This window comes from Musa acuminata, chromosome BXJ1-3 (genome assembly GCF_036884655.1).
Source record: "Musa acuminata AAA Group cultivar baxijiao chromosome BXJ1-3, Cavendish_Baxijiao_AAA, whole genome shotgun sequence".
Taxonomy (NCBI): Eukaryota; Viridiplantae; Streptophyta; class Magnoliopsida; order Zingiberales; family Musaceae; genus Musa; species Musa acuminata.
Genome location: NC_088329.1, coordinates 2267034 through 2289393, shown reverse-complemented (window position 1 = coordinate 2289393; position 22360 = coordinate 2267034). Strand labels below are relative to the sequence as shown.

At 41.9% G+C, this 22360-nt stretch overlaps 4 protein-coding genes and 1 pseudogene across 4 annotated transcripts; 3 read left to right on the top strand and 2 right to left on the bottom strand.

The window, feature by feature from the left end:
• The first annotated feature begins 797 nt into the window (after window positions 1-797).
• Window positions 798-3925, top strand: LOC135616310 (GDSL esterase/lipase At5g45910-like). The gene is made up of 5 exons (XM_065115507.1): window positions 798-1329; window positions 1412-1624; window positions 1711-1859; window positions 1946-2222; window positions 3417-3925. The coding sequence occupies exons 1-5, from the start codon at window positions 981-983 to the stop codon at window positions 3644-3646; spliced, it is 1218 nt and encodes a 405-aa protein (XP_064971579.1). The 5' UTR covers window positions 798-980; the 3' UTR covers window positions 3647-3925.
• Window positions 3926-4152: 227 nt separating this feature from the next.
• Window positions 4153-6548, bottom strand: LOC135616301 (transcription factor bHLH30-like). Its single transcript, XM_065115501.1, has 2 exons — window positions 5861-6548; window positions 4153-4939 (listed from the first exon to the last, which is right to left on the bottom strand). The coding sequence occupies exons 1-2, from the start codon at window positions 6134-6136 to the stop codon at window positions 4490-4492; spliced, it is 726 nt and encodes a 241-aa protein (XP_064971573.1). The 5' UTR covers window positions 6137-6548; the 3' UTR covers window positions 4153-4489.
• Window positions 6549-7759: 1211 nt separating this feature from the next.
• LOC135636503 (NAC domain-containing protein 76-like) lies at window positions 7760-9293 on the top strand (annotated as a pseudogene).
• Window positions 9294-10187: 894 nt separating this feature from the next.
• On the top strand, window positions 10188-18520 carry LOC135616290 (probable protein phosphatase 2C 52). Its single transcript, XM_065115492.1, has 9 exons — window positions 10188-10542; window positions 10698-11051; window positions 12142-12269; window positions 12360-12458; window positions 12560-12718; window positions 13986-14072; window positions 14455-14546; window positions 17134-17208; window positions 18097-18520. Exons 2-9 carry the CDS (start codon window positions 10783-10785, stop codon window positions 18259-18261), a joined length of 1074 nt encoding a protein of 357 aa, XP_064971564.1. The 5' UTR covers window positions 10188-10542; window positions 10698-10782; the 3' UTR covers window positions 18262-18520.
• A 230-nt stretch (window positions 18521-18750) lies between these two features.
• Window positions 18751-20933, bottom strand: LOC135616296 (abscisic acid receptor PYL8-like). Its single transcript, XM_065115496.1, has 3 exons — window positions 20643-20933; window positions 19994-20209; window positions 18751-19271 (listed from the first exon to the last, which is right to left on the bottom strand). Exons 1-3 carry the CDS (start codon window positions 20820-20822, stop codon window positions 19056-19058), a joined length of 612 nt encoding a protein of 203 aa, XP_064971568.1. The 5' UTR covers window positions 20823-20933; the 3' UTR covers window positions 18751-19055.
• Between the last annotated feature and the right edge of the window lie 1427 nt (window positions 20934-22360).

Here is a 22360-nt window from a genome sequence, read left to right as displayed (position 1 = left end):
AATTATGCCCACATCTCTTAATCTTATCGTATCAGATAATCTAGTTTTAGTCGACAACAGCTAGTCCTCCCTCTCTCTCTCTCTCTCTCTGGGGTACCAGTTGTCTTGTTGCATCTGGGGATGCATATCAAGGCAAAAAAGAAAGGGAGAAGAAGATAACCACACTGGGATCGTTGGTTGATTTGGGGAGAAGGTTGCCAGGTTGGCCTTCATGTTGCAGCAGCAGGAGGACATGGTCTCTCTTTTTTGTTCCCTGCCTCCTCTTCTGCAGGATTCCCAGATGGCCTTGGTTTACCAGCATACACATTCAACGATTTGCAGCTCTGCTTTCTCTTTCTCTAGCAAAGAAGGATTCGTTTCACTGCACTTTGATGATGGTGGGTGAGCACATCCACTTGTTGTTAGCTGCCATGCGAGGTCTTTGTTTGTCTGACTATTTTCTATAGATTCTTTGAGTGAGCGTGGCTTCATGCTTTGCATAAAAGAAATGGCTCAAAGTTTCCTCGGAAGAGCCTGACATCATTATAGTAAACTCCCTGTTGTACTGCCAAACTTCTCTCGACAATATGATACTATGTTTTCGTATTCTTTTGATACAAAATGTGGCCCAAAGCTAAGAGAAGTGGGCGGACATCATTGTGATCTTAAACGTAACTCTATTTTTGTATGGATCCAACATCATCATGCATTAGTCCTTCCTTTATCCCATGAGATCCAATATGATATTATCCTTTTATTTTTCCTACTAAATAGTTTTCTTTCGAGAATTTTGACTTGCTTGTTGAAACATTGGTTGGGTTCACGTTTGTGCAGTGACTTCCTCGCCTGGGATTCCGCTGAAGCACCGGTGCTGAGGAAAACGAATGATGCCCAGATGAAATGAACCCGTTAATATCCGGGAGATGTGATCCATCTGTTGTCGTAAAGCTGACATACGTGATGTGGTGGGGATCCATACATTTGGGTCTCGTACAGCTGAGATGGTGGCGCCTCTATCATCGATGGGGAAGAACAGAGTACAAGACGCTGTGACTTGTCCCAAATCAATGCAGGGGAGACTCGCTATGAGAAGAGACCGAGGAGTCGTCCGACCCGACACGTGCTTCGCCCGTCCCTCCTCTCCAACCATGAAGCTCTCCGTCCTCCTCTTTCTCCTCCTCTCCTCCCTCCATCCCTCCTCCTCTCAACGCTACAACGCGCTGTTTAGCTTCGGGGACTCGATGGCCGACACCGGCAACGTCCGCATCGCCAAGCTCCCGTACGGCATGACCTTCTTCGGCAACGCCACCGGTCGGTGCTCCGACGGCCGCCTGGTCATCGACTTCATAGGTACCTACCGCACATGTATACCCCTCTTCGCCGGCCACCTAACTGCGGATCATAAACCAAAACTCTGTTGCACGTCCCGCAGCGCAGGCGCTGGGATTTCCGCTGCTTCCGCCGTCTCAGGAGGACCACGACTTCAAGCGAGGCGCAAACTTCGCCGTCGTCGCCGCCACCACGCTCGGCTTCGAGTTCTTCAACGAGCGCAACCTCAGCAGAGGCCTGTGGGTCAATGCCTCCCTCCACACCCAGGTGGAGCGATTCGAGAGGCTGCTGCCCTCCATCTGCGGCGCGCCGCAAGGTGATGCACATATGCTTGCGATTGCATGCGTTCCCTACATCGACCCGTCCTCTATTCTTGCCGCTGATACGGTTATTGGACGGCAGACTGCAAGGAGTTCCTGAGCAAGTCTCTCTTCATCGTCGGCGAGTTCGGAGGAAACGACTACAGCACCGCTCTCTTCTTCGCAACGCCGATAGATGAAGTGAACACCTTCGTGCCCCATGTCATCGACGCTCTCTCGGATGGTGTGGAGGTGATTAGCTTCAATCATTTGAGCCATCGTTGGATACCTCTCTCGATTCCCCCACTAATTCTCATCCGACTGGTCCGTGCACGCAGAGATTGATCGGCCTCGGTGCAGCGGACATCATCGTGCCAGGAGTGCTGCCCGTGGGGTGTTTCCCACTGTACTTGACCAACTTCCACACGCCTGACCCCGAAGACTACGGCCCCAAGACCGGATGCACGAGGAGCTACAACGCCCTGTCGTGGTTGCACAACGCACTGCTCCGGAAATCTCTCGACCATCTCCGGCGCAAGCACCCCGCGGTATCCATCCGATACGCGGATTATTATTCCCAGATCATCGACTTCGCCATCAATCCACTCAAGTATGGTGAGTCTTACGAACTTGTTCCCTTTATTCATCCACAAATCTAATTCTCATGAAACTAGTTAGCTTCGGAAGAATGGAACACTGATACTGCTAACTTGGCCATTCCGAAATGATTTCTCTTTGTTGGTAGAGCAAATTTGACTTCCAATATAAAAAAAGTGATCGATGGTTCATGCATTAAGTTACGTAATGAAATGTGAGTCCTCGCAAGCCATGTTTTGGAGATGCACCACAATGAAATCGAGGCACTGGTGGATGATTTCATCGATCTAAATGGAAGCCACGAGGAGCAATTAAAATGCTGTGGATTTAGAGAGAAGAATACTAAGTTTAGGAGTGGCACACACATTAAACTTTAGACCGAGTGTCGGATAGTGGACCATAACATCATTTTATTTGGATTAGTATGCCAGCAACACCACCTGCCACTGTTGGACCACTCACCCACCCACACCACGTTTACTGTCAGTAGTAGCGAAATGGTAATCGGAACATATGCACCGAACTCGAAGTGTGAAATGGTTGGCCAGTGATTTATCTGACGAGGGCCAAATATTGATTGATGTGATTTTGAGGCGTGAATCCCTCATGTTCTTTGTCTAATGAATGAATGGTCTTTAAACCACCATGTCTAATCTACGACACACACACCCATCATAAAAACATGGGGAAAGCAAAAGCTGAGTGAGGTGTGGCACGCACGCAGGGCTGCGGGAGATGTTTGATCCGCACACGCAAAGCTGGGAATTTGATGCTTTCGGTTGTCGAGGCATGTGAAGATGCGTATGGGGTGTTTGGTTAGGAGTCACAGACGTGTTTCTTCGTCTCGGAAAGAAGCATTAGGCACTAAGGTCGGCCAGGGAATCTCGTGACACGACCTCCGAGAGGATTCATCGTGGGAAGCAGGTGGAAACAACATGGGCAGGAACAAACAACGGTTCGGGAGTTGTCCCCCGTTGCGGATGGATCCCATTGATTGCGGGAACGGTGCCCGGCTTTGACGGGGCTTACGGTTTACGAGTGTCGTGAAGCTGGTTGCAACTCCGATGAATTCTAGTGTAGTCTTTGCCTTCGAACTCGACACAAGCAGTCGTCATATTGTGTGTTCCTCTGCAACGTTAGCGCCCTGCAGTTGACATACGTACATGCATGATTTGATGTGCAGTTAAGATCATCTATTTTAACTTGGCACAGGATTCACCGCCGGAGCTCTTCGTGCTTGCTGTGGGAAGGGCGACAACATCTACAACTACGACCAAGAAAGACGGTGCAGCGAGAAGAACTTCACCGTGTGCGACGACGTGTCGACACACGTGAACTGGGACGGCATCCACATGACCGAGGCCGCTCACCGTGCCATCGCCGACGGCTGGCTGCACGGTCCCTACGTCGACCCCCCTATTCTGAGCTCCGCCCGTAGTTGATTAGAGCTTTACAGCCGGGAGTACATGCAGCAGCAGCTCCTTGATTACCGAATCAAAGTTACCTCCCTCTATTCTCTCTTTATAGGAGAACAGCGTCTGTGCTGTTCCGCTGTTCTTGACACATGAGTTCTTTTTTTGATGACTACAGCTATACATATTTAGGATTGGCAACAGGATGATTGATTGTTTTGAGCTGATGATGATTCGAGGGTTTAAAGCATGTCAAGCGAAGAGACATTTATTGATGAAACCTTGTATTATTATTCTTTGAATTTGTTACTCTTCGATTGGTTTTGTTGTGACGGACATATTTCATAAATTCGTAGTAATCTTCTATATATATATGTGTGTGTATACGTACATGTACCTTTATTTAGCTTGTTTCTACGACTGTAAGTGGTATGCAAACATGAAGGCAGCTTTATTTGCCTCCATACGTTCTTGGTTGATTCTGATCTTCCATCTTCGCATCAAACCAGCTGAAACAAGTGCAAAGTATTTAGATGTGTATCACAAGAAGAACATCTACTGTTTTAATTCATCAAATTCACATGCCTTGCTTATTTACATTAGGAAATCAGAGTATAGCTAACACACTTCTGATGAAGAGTGGATCATCATACATCAATATAAGGGAAGCTCTAGTACCTCAAAGCTCTACCATTTAGAAATACTCGCTGCGGTTGTGGTCTATAAAATTCAATGACGCTTGCCCGATAAGCAATCTGAAGTTTGTTTTTCACAGTGGATACAAACGAAAAAGTAGCATCCTGATGAGTGCAAGCAGAGCGATTATGTGCTTCAACTCCATGGCATAGAATTCATGAAGAGGAGCTTGAGGACTCAGAATGGTGAGATCCTTTGCCTTTTGTTGCTGAATGATGCCCTTGACAGAAAGTCTTCTCGTGATTTGACTCTATCAAGTATGGAATTCAGGGCCTGGTGAACAGAAGCCACAAAAAGATGCTTGTCGACGTTGCTAAAGGTTCCTTCGGATGTCATCGTGAGTACATTTTTCATTCGGCCACCCAAAGTTGAAATTTCAGCTCTAACAGTTTTCAGATGCAGACCACTCAGTGCTTGTCTTAGATCTGCAAGGATCTCTGGCCGGTCGTCACAACATAGAGATGCTCTGACCATTAATCTGCCAGCGATCGTCATATCTCCTTCAACTTCAACTCTCACTTCATCAGTATCCGATGGAACAGTGTAACTTTTGTTGATTTCTGCAGCATTCCTCTTGAGTTTCTTTACATGGCTGATCACTTGTGCGAGTAAGGCAGCTTTCTCCATCTGTAAGTAACCATAGCCTCTTACTAAACTGTCTTATAACAAGGGAAGTTGCTTTCAAGATATATCAAAAAGGCACAAAAGACACTTAGAAAACATATTGTTATTTGGAGGTATATATATTTAGATGCAGTTTTGCCACAGTATAAATTTACTCATACCAAGAATCACAGATTGATCATGATTTACCATATGTCAGTAGTGTTCTGCCAAGTCAAGTAGGAAAGGATTCAGAGAGTGACAGGAACACCAATCGAGCTTATGTTCTAGGTCAAGTCAATATCGATGACAAGAGATAAGTCGGAAGCCGATCCAGATCAAGTTTGCCCACCACCATTTGCCAGTCAAACCAAAGCTTAGCATATTTTGTTCTAGTCATGGGTGCACTTCATTGTTGAGTTTTGACAATAGATCAGTTGACAGCTATATCTGTTCCTAAATGAAACATGATCTTTTGAAAATACCATCTCACAGCCCAATAGGTAATAAGCAGAAGGTCTTGCAAAGAAATTGCAATTCTGACAAAGGATCTAAACAAAAAAAGAAGAAAACAAAGAGGAGGAAAGGGAGGAAGAAAGAAGGATAACTAACCACAAAGATGTGATTCTTTTTGCCTTGTTATTCTAGGAGGGAGGCTAAAACCTATTTTAATGCTAATGAAAACAACAATGAGCTAAAAGATTAATGGAGACAGAATTCCAACTAAATGAACCAAAAGATACTGAAAATGGATAAACATTAACTTTCGATCTAACAGGTAAATGAAAGAAATGCACATAGAACATAATCAAAATCACCCGAAATAACAGCGAGTCTGAAAAGAGTGAAGTGGCGTTAACGGGAGGGACCTCCACAGCACAAGGAAACCTGCCAATTAACTACACAAAACAGAGCAAGAAGAACAAAGAGAGAGCGATTAGTAACCTTGTCATCGCAGGGGACCATGCTCCTCAGCACGGCGAGGTGGCCATTGATCCTCTCCCTCCGCCGCCTCTCAGCCTCGCTGTGGCTCTTCATCGCCATCGCCGTCTTCGCGTCCAGAATCCCTGCGCCCACCCTCTTGCCTCCCAGCCTCGAAGGCGCCCTTCTTTCCTGATCCAACACCATCGAAGACGACGACCCATCCGACCCAAAATCAAACCCTAGACCATTAGGAAACCGTCTACAGAACCCCGAATCCCCAACAGGAACAGAACCCATCAGGTGGCAAACAAAGAGAGGGAGAGAAAAAAACCGAAGAAGAAGAAGAAGAAGTAGCAACTCAAGATTCAAGCCCTCCTTCGGGAACTCAGGAACCGGGAGGGCGGTTCGTGGGGTAGGACCAGAAGGGGAGCCTCAGCCGCCGCAGTTTCGTCGCTTCGCCCTCTACTTGCTCGCCGAAGTTGGATCCAGTTGCTCTTCTTCTTATGATCCAATCGATTGCTTCCATTACGTGCGAGAACAGAATTGGAGGCAGGGTCTAAAGGGACGCCGGTTTCATCTTCGATCTCCTATTGAAATCGACCATTTCTCCCTCCGTTCCAGGGCGAACAATCTCGGAATCGGTAGAAAGGCCACACCTTTTCGTCGAGGGGGCAGAAGAATCCAAAACTCAATAGTGAGAATGAGCTCTTGCGGGAAGCAAATTGAAGATTTATATACGACGAAGATAAATAAATTAATCCCTAATTTATTTTTAAGTAATTTAAATGAAAGGATAAGAATGTCAAACATATTGTCACATCAATTTATTCGTTTACAATAATAATATTTTTTTTACTTCCAATAACAAAATTGCAGAAAGGTTGTGTACTATATATATATATATATATATAACAAATAATGATGTGTGGAGAAATTAGTTTTATAATTTGCAGAAGTGCACCCACCCAAGCACTGTTGGGACTCAGAAATGTGGCCTCTTTCAAAGATGAAAAGGTGGTGGATAAGCATATAGAACATGCGTCCTGTCCCCTCAAGACCTATGTGGCCACATTAACTCTCTCGCTTGTCTCCTCTCGTTGCCTTGGGGATCTTATACCAATTCTCTTTTGAGCATCGACGAACTGCTTCCCTCCGATTTGATAATGTAAAAGGATGATGATGGTCGAGTTAGGTAGGTAGGTCGCATTTTTCTTCGTCCCCACCGACGTGACGACCTGCTGCAGAAGCATGAAACATACTTGCTCAAAGAAGAATCCACCCATCTCATGGAGGTGCGAATCCTCAGCCCATTTCAAGATTCGAAGCTTCAAAACAAATAAAACCAGCAATTCTACGAGAAGCAAAGCAAATCAAATCAAATCATCCCATACGAGAGAGAGAGAGAGAGAGAGAGAGAGAGAGAAAAGGAACATAGAAAACAATTCCTTTTCTCTCTCTCTCTCTCTCTCTCTCTCTCTCTACCCGAATATGTATAGTTTATGACTGTCATTGGCAAAACACATTATTTATACTTGTTAAATAATAGGAACAAAATTCGTTTTGTCATCCATACTTACCACATATGAATATTTTCATGGGCTGGAGATCCATCCATCACAATGCTGGATTAGATGCAGCCAAACATGTCGAGAGAAGCTGACAAGCGAGCTAATGTTTAATTCATTGACAGTGAGAGGAATGAAGATAGGTCATCACGACAGCCTTAATAAGAGATGCCTTTGTTTAACTCATTCAACTCGAGGAGCCCATACGGTGACAGTAAAATGAGAGGTGGTGTTTTGACAGTAAAATGAGGATATGAAAGATTACCAACTTGCTCAAGCTCATCTCTCTCCATCATTTTAGGATATATGTAATCCAAATCTCAAACGCCTCGGTGTTTGACCGGGTGATGGCGAAGGGGAGATAGCGTAGGAATCCCTTAATCGGGGCAGCAATTGAAATCCCACGTACCACAAAACGCTCTGCCTTCTGCTTTATTATATATGGTTCGAGGCAGCCTCGCACTGAGGTTCGCGGTGGAGTGCTGCTGGGGGTTCCTTGCACGTCCAAACCCCCTCACACCACCCTGACAATGCCTTCGTTTTGCCTCTTTGGCTTACCTTGGTCTTGGAAGCAGATCAAGAAGAAGCCGAGGTTGCCCCGAGGTGTGTAGATCGGGCTTTTGGGAGCTCAAAAGATGTATTCTGATGTTCATGTTAAGAAGAAGGTATAACACATGCATCTTTTTTAGGGCAAAATCATAACTGTTTTCCTGGGATTCCTCTCTCTCTCTCTCTCTCTCTCTCTCTCTCTCTCTCTCTCTCTCTCTCTCTCTCTCAGAGAAGACAATTCAAGCAAGCATGACGCCGAGCAACGGGCAGCTAGCAGTGCCTCCGGGCTTCCGGTTTCACCATACAGATGAAGAGCTGCTGTATTATTTACCTGAGGAAGAAAGTAGCCTATGAAGCCATTGATCTTGATGTTATAAGAGAGGTCGACGTCAACAAACTTGAGCCATGGGACATCGAAGGTTCAGTTCACTGTGCTTCGCTCTATCATAGGATCCATATTCTGCCCTTTCTGTAGTATCACTAAGATGATAAGCTCTCTGCTTAGGAACTATTAACATGGAGTACTCTGATTCCTCAACAGAGAAGTGCAGAATTGGGTGTGGGCCTCAAAACGAGTTGTTCTTCTTTAGCCACAAGGACAACAAGTACCCTACCGGAACTCGAACCAACCGAGCAACAACTGCAGGTTTCTTGAAGGGCACAGGGAGGGAGGGACAAAGCCATCCATCTTAGCAACTCAAGGAGGATTGGCATGAGGAAAACCCTGTAGTTCTACACCGGGAGAACCCCTCATGGCCAGAAGACTGATTGGATCATGCATGAGTATCGTCTGGATGAAAGCTTGGACATTCAGGTATGGTGAACCTGCAGTCACACCTAACAAAAGTCATTTAAAAGCACATTCTATCATTCTCTTTATTCTATGTGGCAAGAACCACCACAGAAATCCCACTTTGTCCTCAGAAAGAAGAGCCATTCAGGATCCCTAGTTGCATCGTCTTGAATCAGTATTCCTTCTGCTCATAGAAGAAGAAATCGATGAAAATTTTAGCCAAGCTAAGAGAAATCCTTTTGGGCTACGTAGGAAGATGGATGGGCTGTCTGCAGAGTATTCAAGAAGAAGAACCATCAAGGAGTCATCCCACCAGAAGCAATCCTCGAAGAAGACCGGTTCAATCCATCGAAGGCAAGCGGATGTTCTCCGGTGGATCACAAGCACAACTTCCAAACCCTGTGTGACTTGTCATTTAATGCCTCCATGTATCTCCCTCAGCTCGTGTGAGCTCTGAGCCCACCATCCCATCCTTCGTTCCTCCACTCCCCATGAACTTGTGTTACAGATGATATGTTATTTAGATAAATTTTATTAATTTTGAGATGATTTGTATTTGTTATAAGTTGTCACATACAATATCTATTGAGGCAAAGAAAAAGGATACAAATTCAGTGGAAGAAATCAAATATATTATTGATTGAATATTATAAATCTTGATCCAACATCTTAAATATTCAGCTCTACAGATATAGAAGTCAAAACTAATGATTTGATGTGATTATAATTATTTAATCTATTTTCTATCGACTTAAATCAAGTCAAGAATATTGTCTTCTTAAGAGAACAGATCATATATTTGATTTGATGTGAAACATCATATCCAAGACTTAGGTGATCATTGAAAAGCTTGGGAATCCATTTGGCCAAGAGTGCATGATAGAGCAATTGGGTCTTTGTGGTGAGTTGTACTTCACCAAGTAATTTCCCAAACAGCAATCATCGTTCCCTGCCAAGCAAAATTTGTCTGAACCCTTTTGTTTATTCCTTTGATCACCCATTTAGACAGTGACACATCATACCAACTAGTTTTGTTATTTGAGATGACAAAGAACCTATTAGTTATTGTTATTAAATTAATAATTATAAAATTACAGTAATATAAAGTGATCTCACAAAACTATATCTTCCTTTTGAACTCATTAAATTAATATTAAGTAATGATTTTGTTGAAAAGCTAAAATGAGATACATGTGTTCTTTGAAACATAAGATAGGGATATTTTTTTTGTTTTTGAGTTTATAGTTAATTATTTGAATATATTTTAAATGATTATAAAATTTTCATCTTAAAAAGAAAAGAAAAAAAGGGGCGAAATTTGACAAATCTAATTTGATATTAATAAATTGGACATTTTTATGAATTAATTGTTGTCTTCCTTATCTGTCGACGTCGCCTCGCCCCCCACCCTTTCCCAACCCCTAAAGCCAGAAGGCCCGATTCATCATACCATACCACTCGAGTCTCCCATCGAATTGTATGTTGTGGACATTATTATATCGAGAGCTCGCTCTTGAATCTCCGCAGTCGACACCCGTAGCGTCCGAGGCGAGGAAGTGGGGCAGCGGGCGCCCCTCTCCCTCTAGGATTCGTCACCTTTTGGGATGCGTCGGCTCGCCAGGAGATCGGAAACTCTCCATCTCTTCTCTGCCTCCGGGTCCGAGTTCCTTCTCCAAAACCGGGTCTTTGCCGCTCTGGGAGCGAACATCCAAGCTTTCTGTTCCTGATTCCACCCGGATAGGTCCCGGATTTTATCGAGTTTGAATTCTGCGTGGAGATCCTTTCTTTCCGCTGGGGTACTCTTCTTTCTTTTTGGGGAAGGCCCGTTCTTGCCTGTTGCAATTCTCTCTTGATTCTTTGGTGGAGAATTCTGTGAGCGAGATCCGATTGGAGGCTGAAAATGGCATCTTTGTTCCTGATTATTTCCTAAAAGTTATCAACTTTTTCACAGATTCGCTATCTCTCTTCTCTATTGGCTAATCATATCCGCTTTGGGTGGGTTATCCGGCACTATTGGTGGTCAGCAACCCACTTAGATGGTGGTATGCAGAGCTAGTTTCAGAAATTTGGCAGTTCCAGCGACCGGTCTGATCTATATATCTTCCAGTAGGAGGCTTTTCAGGAGTTGGGGGAGGGATCTGAGCCTGAAACCAGCCTTCTGTCACTGGAACAACCGCAAATTCAGGGCGTCTGCGAAGATGATGTTCGATTCGAGCGCATCTATGGGACCTCAAGCTATCGTCAATGTGTTGCAGGAAAAAGACCGCGGTGGAGATGGAGATTATGTGAGCGGTGGATGGAAAAGGTAAATCTTTTCTGTTTGTAAGGGTGTTACAACTTTTGACATTTTAATTTAAACATGAGGAGCATGCACAATAGAGTCATAGCTGGTGTGGTTACAACATGTTGTCATAGCAATATCGTTGTAAGGCGTCCATGCTGTTAAGGCCAGAAGCATACATCAGTCTTCCTTGTATGGTACAAGTTATTTGAAAGGTTTTGAAGTCCTTATACGGGGGTAAATTTTTGTATTGAACACTGAGCTTGAACAGTTTATCTGTTATGTACACCAGTGTTGATGTTCATCGTGTATAAGTTAATTGGTGATACCAGATACAACTTCCGATTCTCCATGGGTTTCCTTGTACTGAGAGGGGCATATACCCTTAGATCAACTTTCTTCCACCCTTTCATGCAGCAAGCTTTAAATAAACTTAACAGGGAACTCTATTTACACCCACTTCTGTACTATTTACTTGGCATCCTGTTACAAGAATTTGGCTGTAAAATATCCTTCCTAATTATTTGTGACTTTGTTTAGTTTATATTAGCTATGAATAATATTTGTTCTTGGTGGCTTTTATCATCATAGGTGCTACAAGGCTTCTGATTGGTTTGTGTACATGAAGGATGACAAACTATGTATTGCTTTTTGCCTCATTGTACCATGTACTTTATTGCTTTTGCTGCATGACAAGTATTCTTGCAGTACATGGATGGAAGTTCTTCCATGTACTAATGAGGTCTTTCTTAAACAAGTCAAAACCTGTGCTGTTCTTGTATCAGTCGTCCAACTAACAAAGCATTCCGAAGGTCCTAGATATTTTGTCATGCTAGAGATGTTTCCAAACCCAGTGGCGGTGTGCTATGGTACTCCTGATATTGCAGTGGGTATCAGTATCTTCATATTTATTCCAAAAGCAGCTTTCATTGTTTTACTTATAGAGACAACCTAACTTGTAAACATCATTGCTAGTGGTTAGGATATAGTAAATGTTTTCTTGTCAACCTTGTATATTGTCAATATATATATACTACATTAGCTCCTTTTACTGTGTTATGTTTGGAAGATTAAACTGAATGTGTCACATCATGGACTTTTATTTGACTGGCAGTGAGGATGGAAGATTGAGTTATGGATATTCAAGTTTTAGGGGAAGGAGAGCAAGCATGGAGGATTGTTGTGATGTTAAAATATCTAACATCAATGAGCAATCTGTTAGCCTCTTCGGAATATTTGATGGTTTGATATTTTCTGCTCTCTTGTTTATTCTTTATTATAATTTTCCTTGGTTTGCAAGTTTTATGTTCTATTGACATCTTAACATTGAAGGTCATGGTGGATCTCGTGCTGCTGAATATTTGAAGGACCACTTATTTGAAAACCTTATGAAACATCCACTGTTCATGACAGACACAAAATTGGCTATTAGTATGTTTAAGACATTTAACTTTGGTTCAGAGTTTTGGTAACTGATTAATGAAATATATTTTAATGTGTTACTTTGGTTTATCTTTTTGTGTGAACCACAGGTGAAACATATCTTAAAACTGATTCAGACTTCCTGGAAGCTGAAAGAATTGCTTTCAGAGATGATGGTTCTACCGCTTCAACAGCTATTTTTATCGGAAACCAGTTATATGTAGCCAATGTTGGTGATTCACGGGTTGTGATGTCAAAGGCAGGCGAAGGTACAAGTTGTCTTAATTTGTTGTTTTTTCCATCAAGAGGACAGAATATCTTTTTGCATGTCCTGGATAATCATATTTTATGCCGATTGTTGATATCTTTCTTGGCTAGTTATTGTTTATTTTTACGTCTCTTCTGTTTGTTTTATTAATTGTATTCATAATAGCTTCAATGGAGTTCTACTGGTACCTGCAAAATTTGAGATTTGAGTTATTTCAATTGCAGACATAATCTTAATCATAAAATCTGGCATTATCCTAGATTTGTGCCGGTATATCATGTATAACATGTGAAGCAGTTCCATGTATTTACTTGATTGTCCAAGTTGCATCTGTCTTTAAAGATATTTCATTTCATTTGACTACTAATTTTAATTACAATAGGTTTAGGATAGCATACCAACAACATTATCACAGAAGTAATGCATTGGGTTGATCATTAAATGGGAATCAAAGATCACCAAAGGTACATATTATATAGAGTTAATGCAGGATGACTAACTTAGAAAGAGGCATCAAGGTTTGTTTTGAATGTCATGTTCCTCTTAGGCTAAAAAGAAAGTAGCTGTGAGATCAACTATGCTTTATGGATTAGAATGTTGGCTAATAAAGAAACAGCTTATTGAAAGGTTATTTCACTGAGAAGAGTGTATTGAAATAAATGAAAAGGATTACTAGAAAAGATAGGATAATTTTTTTTAATTTGTTAATAACTCGGGTTGATCATAGGAAAAATGAGGTAAACTCATAAAATATATGGACCTATCATAAGGGGACCTGTAGATGCATCAGCTAGATAAGTTGATTCAACTATAGTTGGCGATGCAAGGAGAGGTAAAAGAAGCTCTCAGACAACTATCAGAAACAATGCAAAGATATTTGACTGAATTAGTTTGACCAATGATATTGCTGTGGAATAGAGCTTAGAGCTCAATACAGGATTATATAGCCTATCACAAATAGTTGGGACTATGTGGCTTCTGGTTGTTGTTATCGATATTATTTTTTGGTTGTTGTCTTGATGACATAGTCTGGAAAATTTTTCTTACAGCAAAACTTACATTTCCCCAGAATCTGGAAAACATGTTTTCTGAAGGTTAATTGACATTTTGGAAGCATTTGATACAGTTTACATTTCATCCTCGTTTCCTTTTGTGGAATGTTGGTATATAAATTATATGGATTCTCTGCACAGTTCTTATTGACTTTCATTCCCTCACATATGTTTCATAAGTTATTTCTAAATTGTCTTTTATATTTATTCTGGAAGCAATCGCTCTTTCTGATGATCACAAGCCAAACAGAAGTGATGAGCGCAACAGAATTGAAAATGCTGGTGGCTTTGTTATGTGGGCTGGTAAGTCCTAGTTTGAGAAGTACAGGTAATTGATCAGAATATGCAGTTTGCTAATGACATTTATATTAAAATTTTAACTTAAGGTATGATATCGCAAAAAAATATTTGAAGTTCAGAGTCAGTTAATCTCTAGGTGAATTATTTTATTGATGATTAAAAATTTCTACCTGTAACTTATTGTGAAATCCTTTAAATCCCAATGAACTGAGGCATACAACCTAGCTTACTGAATATGGTATATCTACATAATTTTTCTAATGATCTATCCTAATATGAAATCCTCAACAAAATATAGTTTCATTTTTTGTTTCATTGTACTGGTGTCGTGTTATGGCTTGGGTTATGTTAACTTTTGTAGACTGAGAGCATATTGAATTTGCAGGTACATGGAGGGTAGGGGGTGTACTAGCAATGTCACGTGCATTTGGTAACCGCCATTTGAAGCAGTATGTCGTGGCAGAACCTGAGATTCAGGTAATCCAGTACACCATGAATTCTCTTAATCTTTGTGTTTCTTAATTGTAGAGTCCAAATGTGCTCTTATGATCCTAAGCTCATATTTCCAGTTTTATCCTCTTCTCACCTTCAGTATATTACCATTCTCCAAGAGTAGTGCTCTTTTAGCTGTCAGCTTTTAGGTTGTCTCACTGAACTAATGACTCACTTTCATGTCACCATGTTCAGGTCCCAGCAAATTATGTCAATTATCATAGAACATAGGTGCAAAGGCAACCGTATGATATGACAAAGTTTTATATGTTCATTTCTAACCATCTGCACTAATTTTCACATGATAACATGGTAATAGTCAGATCCTAGGGACCCTTGAACACATTGTGCCGTTAAAACCTCTAAACATCAACAAACAAGATGTTGGCTTTATAGACTTCTCAGTTTTTACTATTTTGATGGCAAAACATTAATCCTCTGAAACCTTTCATCCATGAATCTTTGACATATTCATGCCCATCTTAAATGTTCCTTCTCATTATATCTTTGATTGAAGTCACACCCAATTTTCCATCAATTCAACGTTTTCTATTCTCCCAACATCATCTTCTACTCCTCATCTCCCTGGCACTAATTTTGTACACAATGTTGGCTTTTGATTGTCCTGATAGTTAGAACCGTAAATCATAGTGGTCACATAAAACTCTTGATATATTCCCACTTTAACCATTTTACTTTAATTTTGAACAAACTATCAATCTTCTTGTTCTACTGAACAATAATTAAAGACAAAGTTTTTACTCAAGGTTTATAATTTCGTACCATATCGGTGTTTCGAGTTTTGCTCGATACGGGCGTATTGAGCTGTATGCTAAGGTGTACCGCTCGATATATATATATATATATATATATATATATATATATATATATATATATATATATATATATATATATATATATATATATATATATATATATATATATAATATAATATAATATAATATAAATATATAAAAAATAAAAAAGGAGGCGTACGTTGCCTCAACGACGTTGTCTCCTTTTCTTCTCCTCGTCGCGTTAAACAAGGAGATGACCGTCATTTGCGGCATTCAATGAAGACGTCGAAGGCCGCAGACGTCTTCGGCCTTCGGTGAAGAACGCGGCGAATGTCGCAGGCGTCTCTAGCCTTCGGCGAAGGCCGTGGCGAAGAAAGAAGCCAATCCACCCCCTCTCCGTTACCTCCTAGATCGGGATTGTCGAGGGAGGGCGGCATTGGATCGGGAAGCATCGAGGTTCTTCTGATTATCCCTCTTCTTCGAATGTCTTCTCCCTATTCTCCCTCGACGCTTCTTCTTCCCTCGTCATAGCCAGGCTGATACCGCCCGGTAGCAGGCGGCGACGGTCGAAATATCGACCGTTACCACCCGATACAGCCCTGTATCATCCGATATGAGGCTAGATCAATGGTACCACCAGGTAGCGGGCGGTTCGCGTACCAGTCTACTGGCGGACCAGTATGTACCGTTCGGTACGGGCGGTATCATTCAGTATTGTAATCCTTGCTTTTACTTATAGGTACCTAACCATCTATTTTAACTATCCGCTCAGATCTTCTATTGTTATTGCATCTAGGTCATTATTCTGTATCCAAGATCCTAATTTGTTATGGTTGAGCTCTTTGATGCCTTCTTTGACAGTGTTTACTGTTTTCAAGTCAAATCAAGTTGACTTGGTAGTTTGTTCTTTTAAGGTTATTTCAGTTTTAATTTCTCTTGGTTTTAAGATCTGTCTCAATGACTGTAATGAAGGGACAAGATGCATACTGAAGGGTCTTGAGTCTAATTTTTTTCGTCAAGACTCGTGTCCCCTCAGCCTTACCTAACCATAGTTACCTGTAATATTGTCAGTATCCTTTTATGTGTAATATTGTCAGTATCCTTTTATGTGGTATGGTTACTCATTACTGTGGTCACCTCAATAATTCTATCTCCTTAACATGTCAAATTAAAATTATGCTAGACTTGTTTAGGAAGAAAAAAAATGAGGATCTGATATTTCTATTTCTGCTACCACTGAAGTGAAAAGTTCATTAAAACACAAGATGAGTGGAAACTTTGACAGTGCTAATTGCAATTCGTGTAAATTTTGCCATGTTTGGTTAACTTTATGGTGTATGATTGAGGGCTTAAAACCATGCTTCTAAGAGCACCACCATCATGTGTCTGGAGCTAGGCATTCCATCCTCTGTGATTTACATATTTGATGTCAAATATACAAGTTCAAGGAGTACCAAATGTTTCACCTTCTTCAGCAAGTGAATGGACTCTTTACTCGATACTTTTTATGATCCTTTATTATATTATATTATATTAATTGATGCACAACAATTCAATTGATTAAATTGGACAAATGTTATGTCACATCCTCTAGGTAATACCATTTTTGCACAGCTGTCTTTACTGTATTCAGAAAAACCTCCACAAGTTTACTAGTGTTGCTTTTTGGATAGAGTACTATAAAATGAATTGGAATACATTTGCATGCCTACGAACAGCATTTACCTATTGTGACAACGTTATTAACTTTGTTCAACACGTTTCAATCATTGCAGGAAGAAGAGGTTGATCAGGAATTGGAGTTGCTTGTTCTTGCAAGTGATGGACTGTGGGATGTCGTCACAAATGAGGTTAGCTCTTCCACTTACTGCAATGTTTGGCTATCTGGGCAAAAATTGTCTGAACATGCTACATGGTATGATATGATGATTAAAGTGTCATTGAGATAGGGGATCTCGACATGTTGCTATCTTGTTGGATATCGGTAACATGTCCAATATGGCCCAAGACTTAAATCCTCGATGCAGGCATGTTTTTGAAATATGACCCATTAGCCAAATCATGTCTGAAAATCCCCAAACAATGTAGAAACATCTGAAACCTTATCAAAATTACTGATGCTCTCTCTTTTAGAATTTTCCCTCCCTGTTATTTCCTTCAAACCACCCCCCTTGATTCAGTCTCCACTGGAGACTTGAACTTTTGGTTTGATCTATAAATTGGCATAAAGGGCAAATCTGTAGTTGGTACCAGAACCAGTCTCGAGTGGATATAGGAATGTATCCTGTACTAGTCGATGTATGTAGCAGCGTTCACTTCATGAAATCAATTGGCATCCTTTACTACCATCGATCGATGGCCTTATGCTTTTGAACCAAAGACTACATTCAGCCACAAAAAATCTATGCATGTCTCTTTACTTTTTTATTTGCCAATGCATTTCATGGAATGAAAGCATTCTGTACTGAGGCTCATTACAGACTGCCCTGAATTTTTTCTGAAATATAGTAGTTGCATCTGGAATTTTGAGATAAAAAAGTTAAATGTCTAACTGCGGTCGACTTTGTCACTCTGTCACCATGTTCTGTTTGTTAAAACTCTCGCACTATCTTGGTCTAAAAAAATGATAACGCCAATTTTCCATCTGTCTGAGAACATTCGTAAAAACCCTCTGTAAATCTTTCTGTAGTTAGTTGAAGTTTCTAACTGATCATATGCAACATGTCCTGTCCAAAAAGGATGCTGTTTCCATTGCAAGAATGGAGGAAGAACCAGAAGCCGCAGCTCGGAAGTTGACAGCGACCGCCTTTTCTCGCGGAAGTGCAGACAACATCACATGCATTGTGGTGAGACTCCATCACGACCGACTCGCTGTAGATTCCACATCGGCTAGTGAGAGTTGATCATTTGGTTTTGTTCTTGCCAGCTTATATCAACCTTTTCCTTATAATGTCTGCATATGGACGATTTCATGAACTCGGATTTGGTGTTTAGGTAACAAAACTTTCGCGTATGAGATCCTATTAGTTGACTTGTATGAAACCTCCACCCGGTTTGCAGTTTTACTTGAGCTGATAAAATCATAGGATATGATTTGAGAGGTAATCAAAGTGCCAATGAACCCATCGATGATTATTGTATTTTATCTGTCTTTTAGTTGAAGTTTTCGGCACTTCAGAAATGCTTGGTTGTTTGAAACTACTTCATATGTCGTCTACAGACAGAAACCCTTTTGCCAGACTACTTATATACACTGCCCTCACAAGTAATATCTACAGCAACATATATGCAATATAAAAGTTACAAAGGCGAAAAATTGCTCTTTCCAGACTCTGAAAGGTATACACGTCCAAATCAAAGGCTTAGATGAGGAGGATAAGATCTGTGTCTCCTTAGGCAAATCCCTGTTTTCTATTCGCAATATAGTAACTACAAAGTGCATCTCCAGCCTCTATCATGCACCAAAGATTTTAACATCATGATCCAACATCCGATGATCTTTACCACCTTGTATCTCTACTCTGACACGGCTGATGCCCTAATGATGATCTCAACATGAAAACAACTCCGGGAACAAACAACCCGGTCATAGGTATTATTCACACACAGCAACATCCACATAGTGAACCTCACGGGTGGATGATCTATTTTAATCAGCTCTCAGAGCAAGAAAGAAGGAACAGAACAAAAACTATATCTAGTGGTGGATCGACTCGGTGTAATCCTGAACTGCCAGGCGCTCCGATATGTCAGCTAATGATTTAAGGTTGCACTTGATCAATGCCTCCACAAAGTAGCAGGTTTCATCCTTTGTGTTCCCATCAGGCACATCCACCACAAACGACTCGATCACCAGAGTTCCAGGTCTCCCGTCTGTAGTTTCAGGATGTGCAGTAATGATAGATGAGTAGTTCTGCGGTACAAACGAAAATATATGAGGGAAAATTCAGTAAACAGAGTCTTCGATTCGTCGGTCGATAGATAACAAATGCAAACCTAAGTTTCAGTAAAAGGATTCTCCGATTTCATCGGTTGATAACAAATGCAAACCTTATATTCCAAAATAAAAAACAGAAAGAGAGAGAGAGAGAAACATCGTCGAAGTTTCACCTCTATAATAATAATAATAACCAGATCGAAGCATGAAGGAGAAATTCATATCGGAACAACCTACTGAATGTCAATGCCAAACTATGCAGCTATACAAACCTAAAATGGTGAGTGGCTCCACTCACCAGCAGGCAGTAGCTAATTCTTAAATGAAACAAAGTGAGGTGATACATTTGTAATGCTGATGACTGATAAAATGGATCCAAAGAGATGAACAGTTGAATCTGAGACTGTACTGGAAACCCTTTTTCCAATTTTGATTTTGCTAATCACCATGCAGACAAAAAAAAAAGACACTTCGAAGATACATAGCTGCTGCAAATACAACAGTATTATCTTTTAGATCGAACCCAGAGATCATATATATTTGAGAGATAGGAACCATTATTTCCGCCATAATAATATCTATGCATAGCTTGGCCAGGTATGTTGGCCAATTTGCATATCATAAATTAACACTGAATGATCATCTGATGAAGAAAGAAGCAGGGCTGCAGCATAAATAGGATGATGAGATGATCACACCTTGAGCCTATGGTCTCCTCCGACGATCCTGATGCTGAGGATGTGCTCATTGTCGTCGAGGTGCTCCAGCCTCTCGAAGCTGGTGGTCGCGGGGAGCCCGGATTTTATATTCACCTCCCTCAGGCTCCCGACGCCGACGCCCCCCTGCACGATGCATCTGCTGACAAAGGGCTTGTACTTCTGAGGCTGATCGAATCTCCTAACCAGAGACCACACCTGTCAACACACACGCAGGGAAGGAAGGAAGCATAACATCATACTTTTGAACGCCACCCAGCTTATAGAATTCGAGCAATATGCTTTAGCTTACTTATAACACCATCACATGGCAGTAAGAATGAACAGACGACACTGTCGTGTAACATGCAAGATCATCTTTTTTACTTAGGAATCCATTTTCAACAGCAAAGCTCTACGGGAAGGATAAGAAAGAAGCCGAAAAGAAATCGAAAGCAGTCACGATAGATGCGATCGAAACCCGGCCTCTTTCACAAATTAGCTTCGGCCAACAACCAAAAAATCCAACTTTGGCAAGGAAAAATAACGCAATTTTTCGGCATATTTTTCATGTATCAAATATGAAATTCGTAAGAAAATCCATCGACCACCTCATCCATGACCAAGTACAAGAGAGACAGAGAGAGCGTACGAGGTGGACGGGGGCTTTAATGTGCTTGAAGACCGCGGAGCTGCACTGGTTCTCACTGGGCTCGTGCCGGTGGAAACAACGGACGTAATCCACCTCCACCGCCCGGTCCCCCGTCCCCGTCGGGTTCGTCTCGTCGGCTAGTCCCGGCACCCTCACCCCTCCTCCACCACCGTCGTTCATCCCGACCACCCGCACTCCGCCCGTCGAACGATCTTACGGGATCAAAATCCAAGCAATCCAAACTCCCAAACCTCAACCAACCTCTCTATCTCCCCCTCGGCCGTCGTGTCGTCGCCCCTCCTTCCAAATTATACGGGTTAACGACGAAAAGAAAACAAAAATCCCAGCGACGGGGCCCACCGCTCAGGCTCCGCGCTATCTACACCTGACCGGTGGTCAATCGACTGACGGCCTCCCTCTTCGACCAATATAACGTAAACACCACCCACTTCCGTTTGCCCTCGCAGTCGCCGTCGCCGTCGCCATCGCCGTCCCCGTCGGAGCCGACCACGGACGCCGGTTCACAAAGGCTTGACCACCTTGTCGCGCTCGTCCACGTCGGCGATGTCGCAGCCGTAATTTGCCCCCCGACGCCGGTGGCATTTACGTCGAAAGATAACCCCTCTCTCCCTGATGTCGGCTTCTGGGGAAGGGGGCGGGCCGGTGGACGGTGATGGTGATGGCATCAGTACGTCATTCCCGTGGTTGACCGTTGATTCGAATCGGCCGACATCTGGTTGCGTTGGGGTGGCGCATGGCAACGCTTACCGATTGAGGCCGGTCCTTCACGACCGTCCATCTCACACCTCTGACGATGTCAACCGTTCGAGATAAAAGTCCAATATTCTAATTTTTTTCTTTAATCTAAATATACGAACGGTTCAGATGAAAAGAAGGAAGGAGATGGACGGTAGCGGAGAGATCCATTATGTGTTGGTCTCCATCAACCAACGCATACAATAATATTTGGATAATGAAACTTACTACCCATAAGTGAACGGATCCAAATTGGCGTGTTCCGAAATAGATTACTAGATAGCCTTATATGGTCATGTCACTCCGTTTCCTTGATGGCATCTGAAATGAATTAGGTTGGACATGATGCATCACCAACTCTTAGCTCTTTGTTGTGTATATCCAATCTATCATTAAAATTCTCTATAAATAAAATGAGGAGCAACACTTCGACTTGTCTATTTTTTCGTCGGGTAGCGAACTTATATTATTACGATAAACATGAATCAATTTCCTCAAACTTGTGAACTTTTATTATGTAATCGGAGTTACGTTTGAAATAATATAATGTATGCATGCTAGAATGTTGATGTTGGAGCAGTAAGTCTCTCGTCCTTGCTTTTGTTGGAGCAGTAAAAGCTGGAATTGGATATGTAACAGGGCAAATTCACTATAGTCATGTGCTATAGGCATTTCTCACTCTTCTTCTTCTTCTCCGACCGTCTATAATCCTATGGTTGCCCTCTCCCCTCCCATAAGCTTTGGCCTGATAGTAGGGATAGTTTTAGCTGACATTACCATGTCACTATCTGACCCTACTATCACCACCCTAAGCTCTCCCAGGTCTCTCGAGCCAAGAGATAGATAGGGTCTATCTCGTCAAACCTTGGATCTATCCCCCTCCCCACACTTCATCCTCTAACTTCTTTTTTTCTTTTAGAGATCCAAGCTTTCAAAGACACAAATGCCATGACTATAACAGT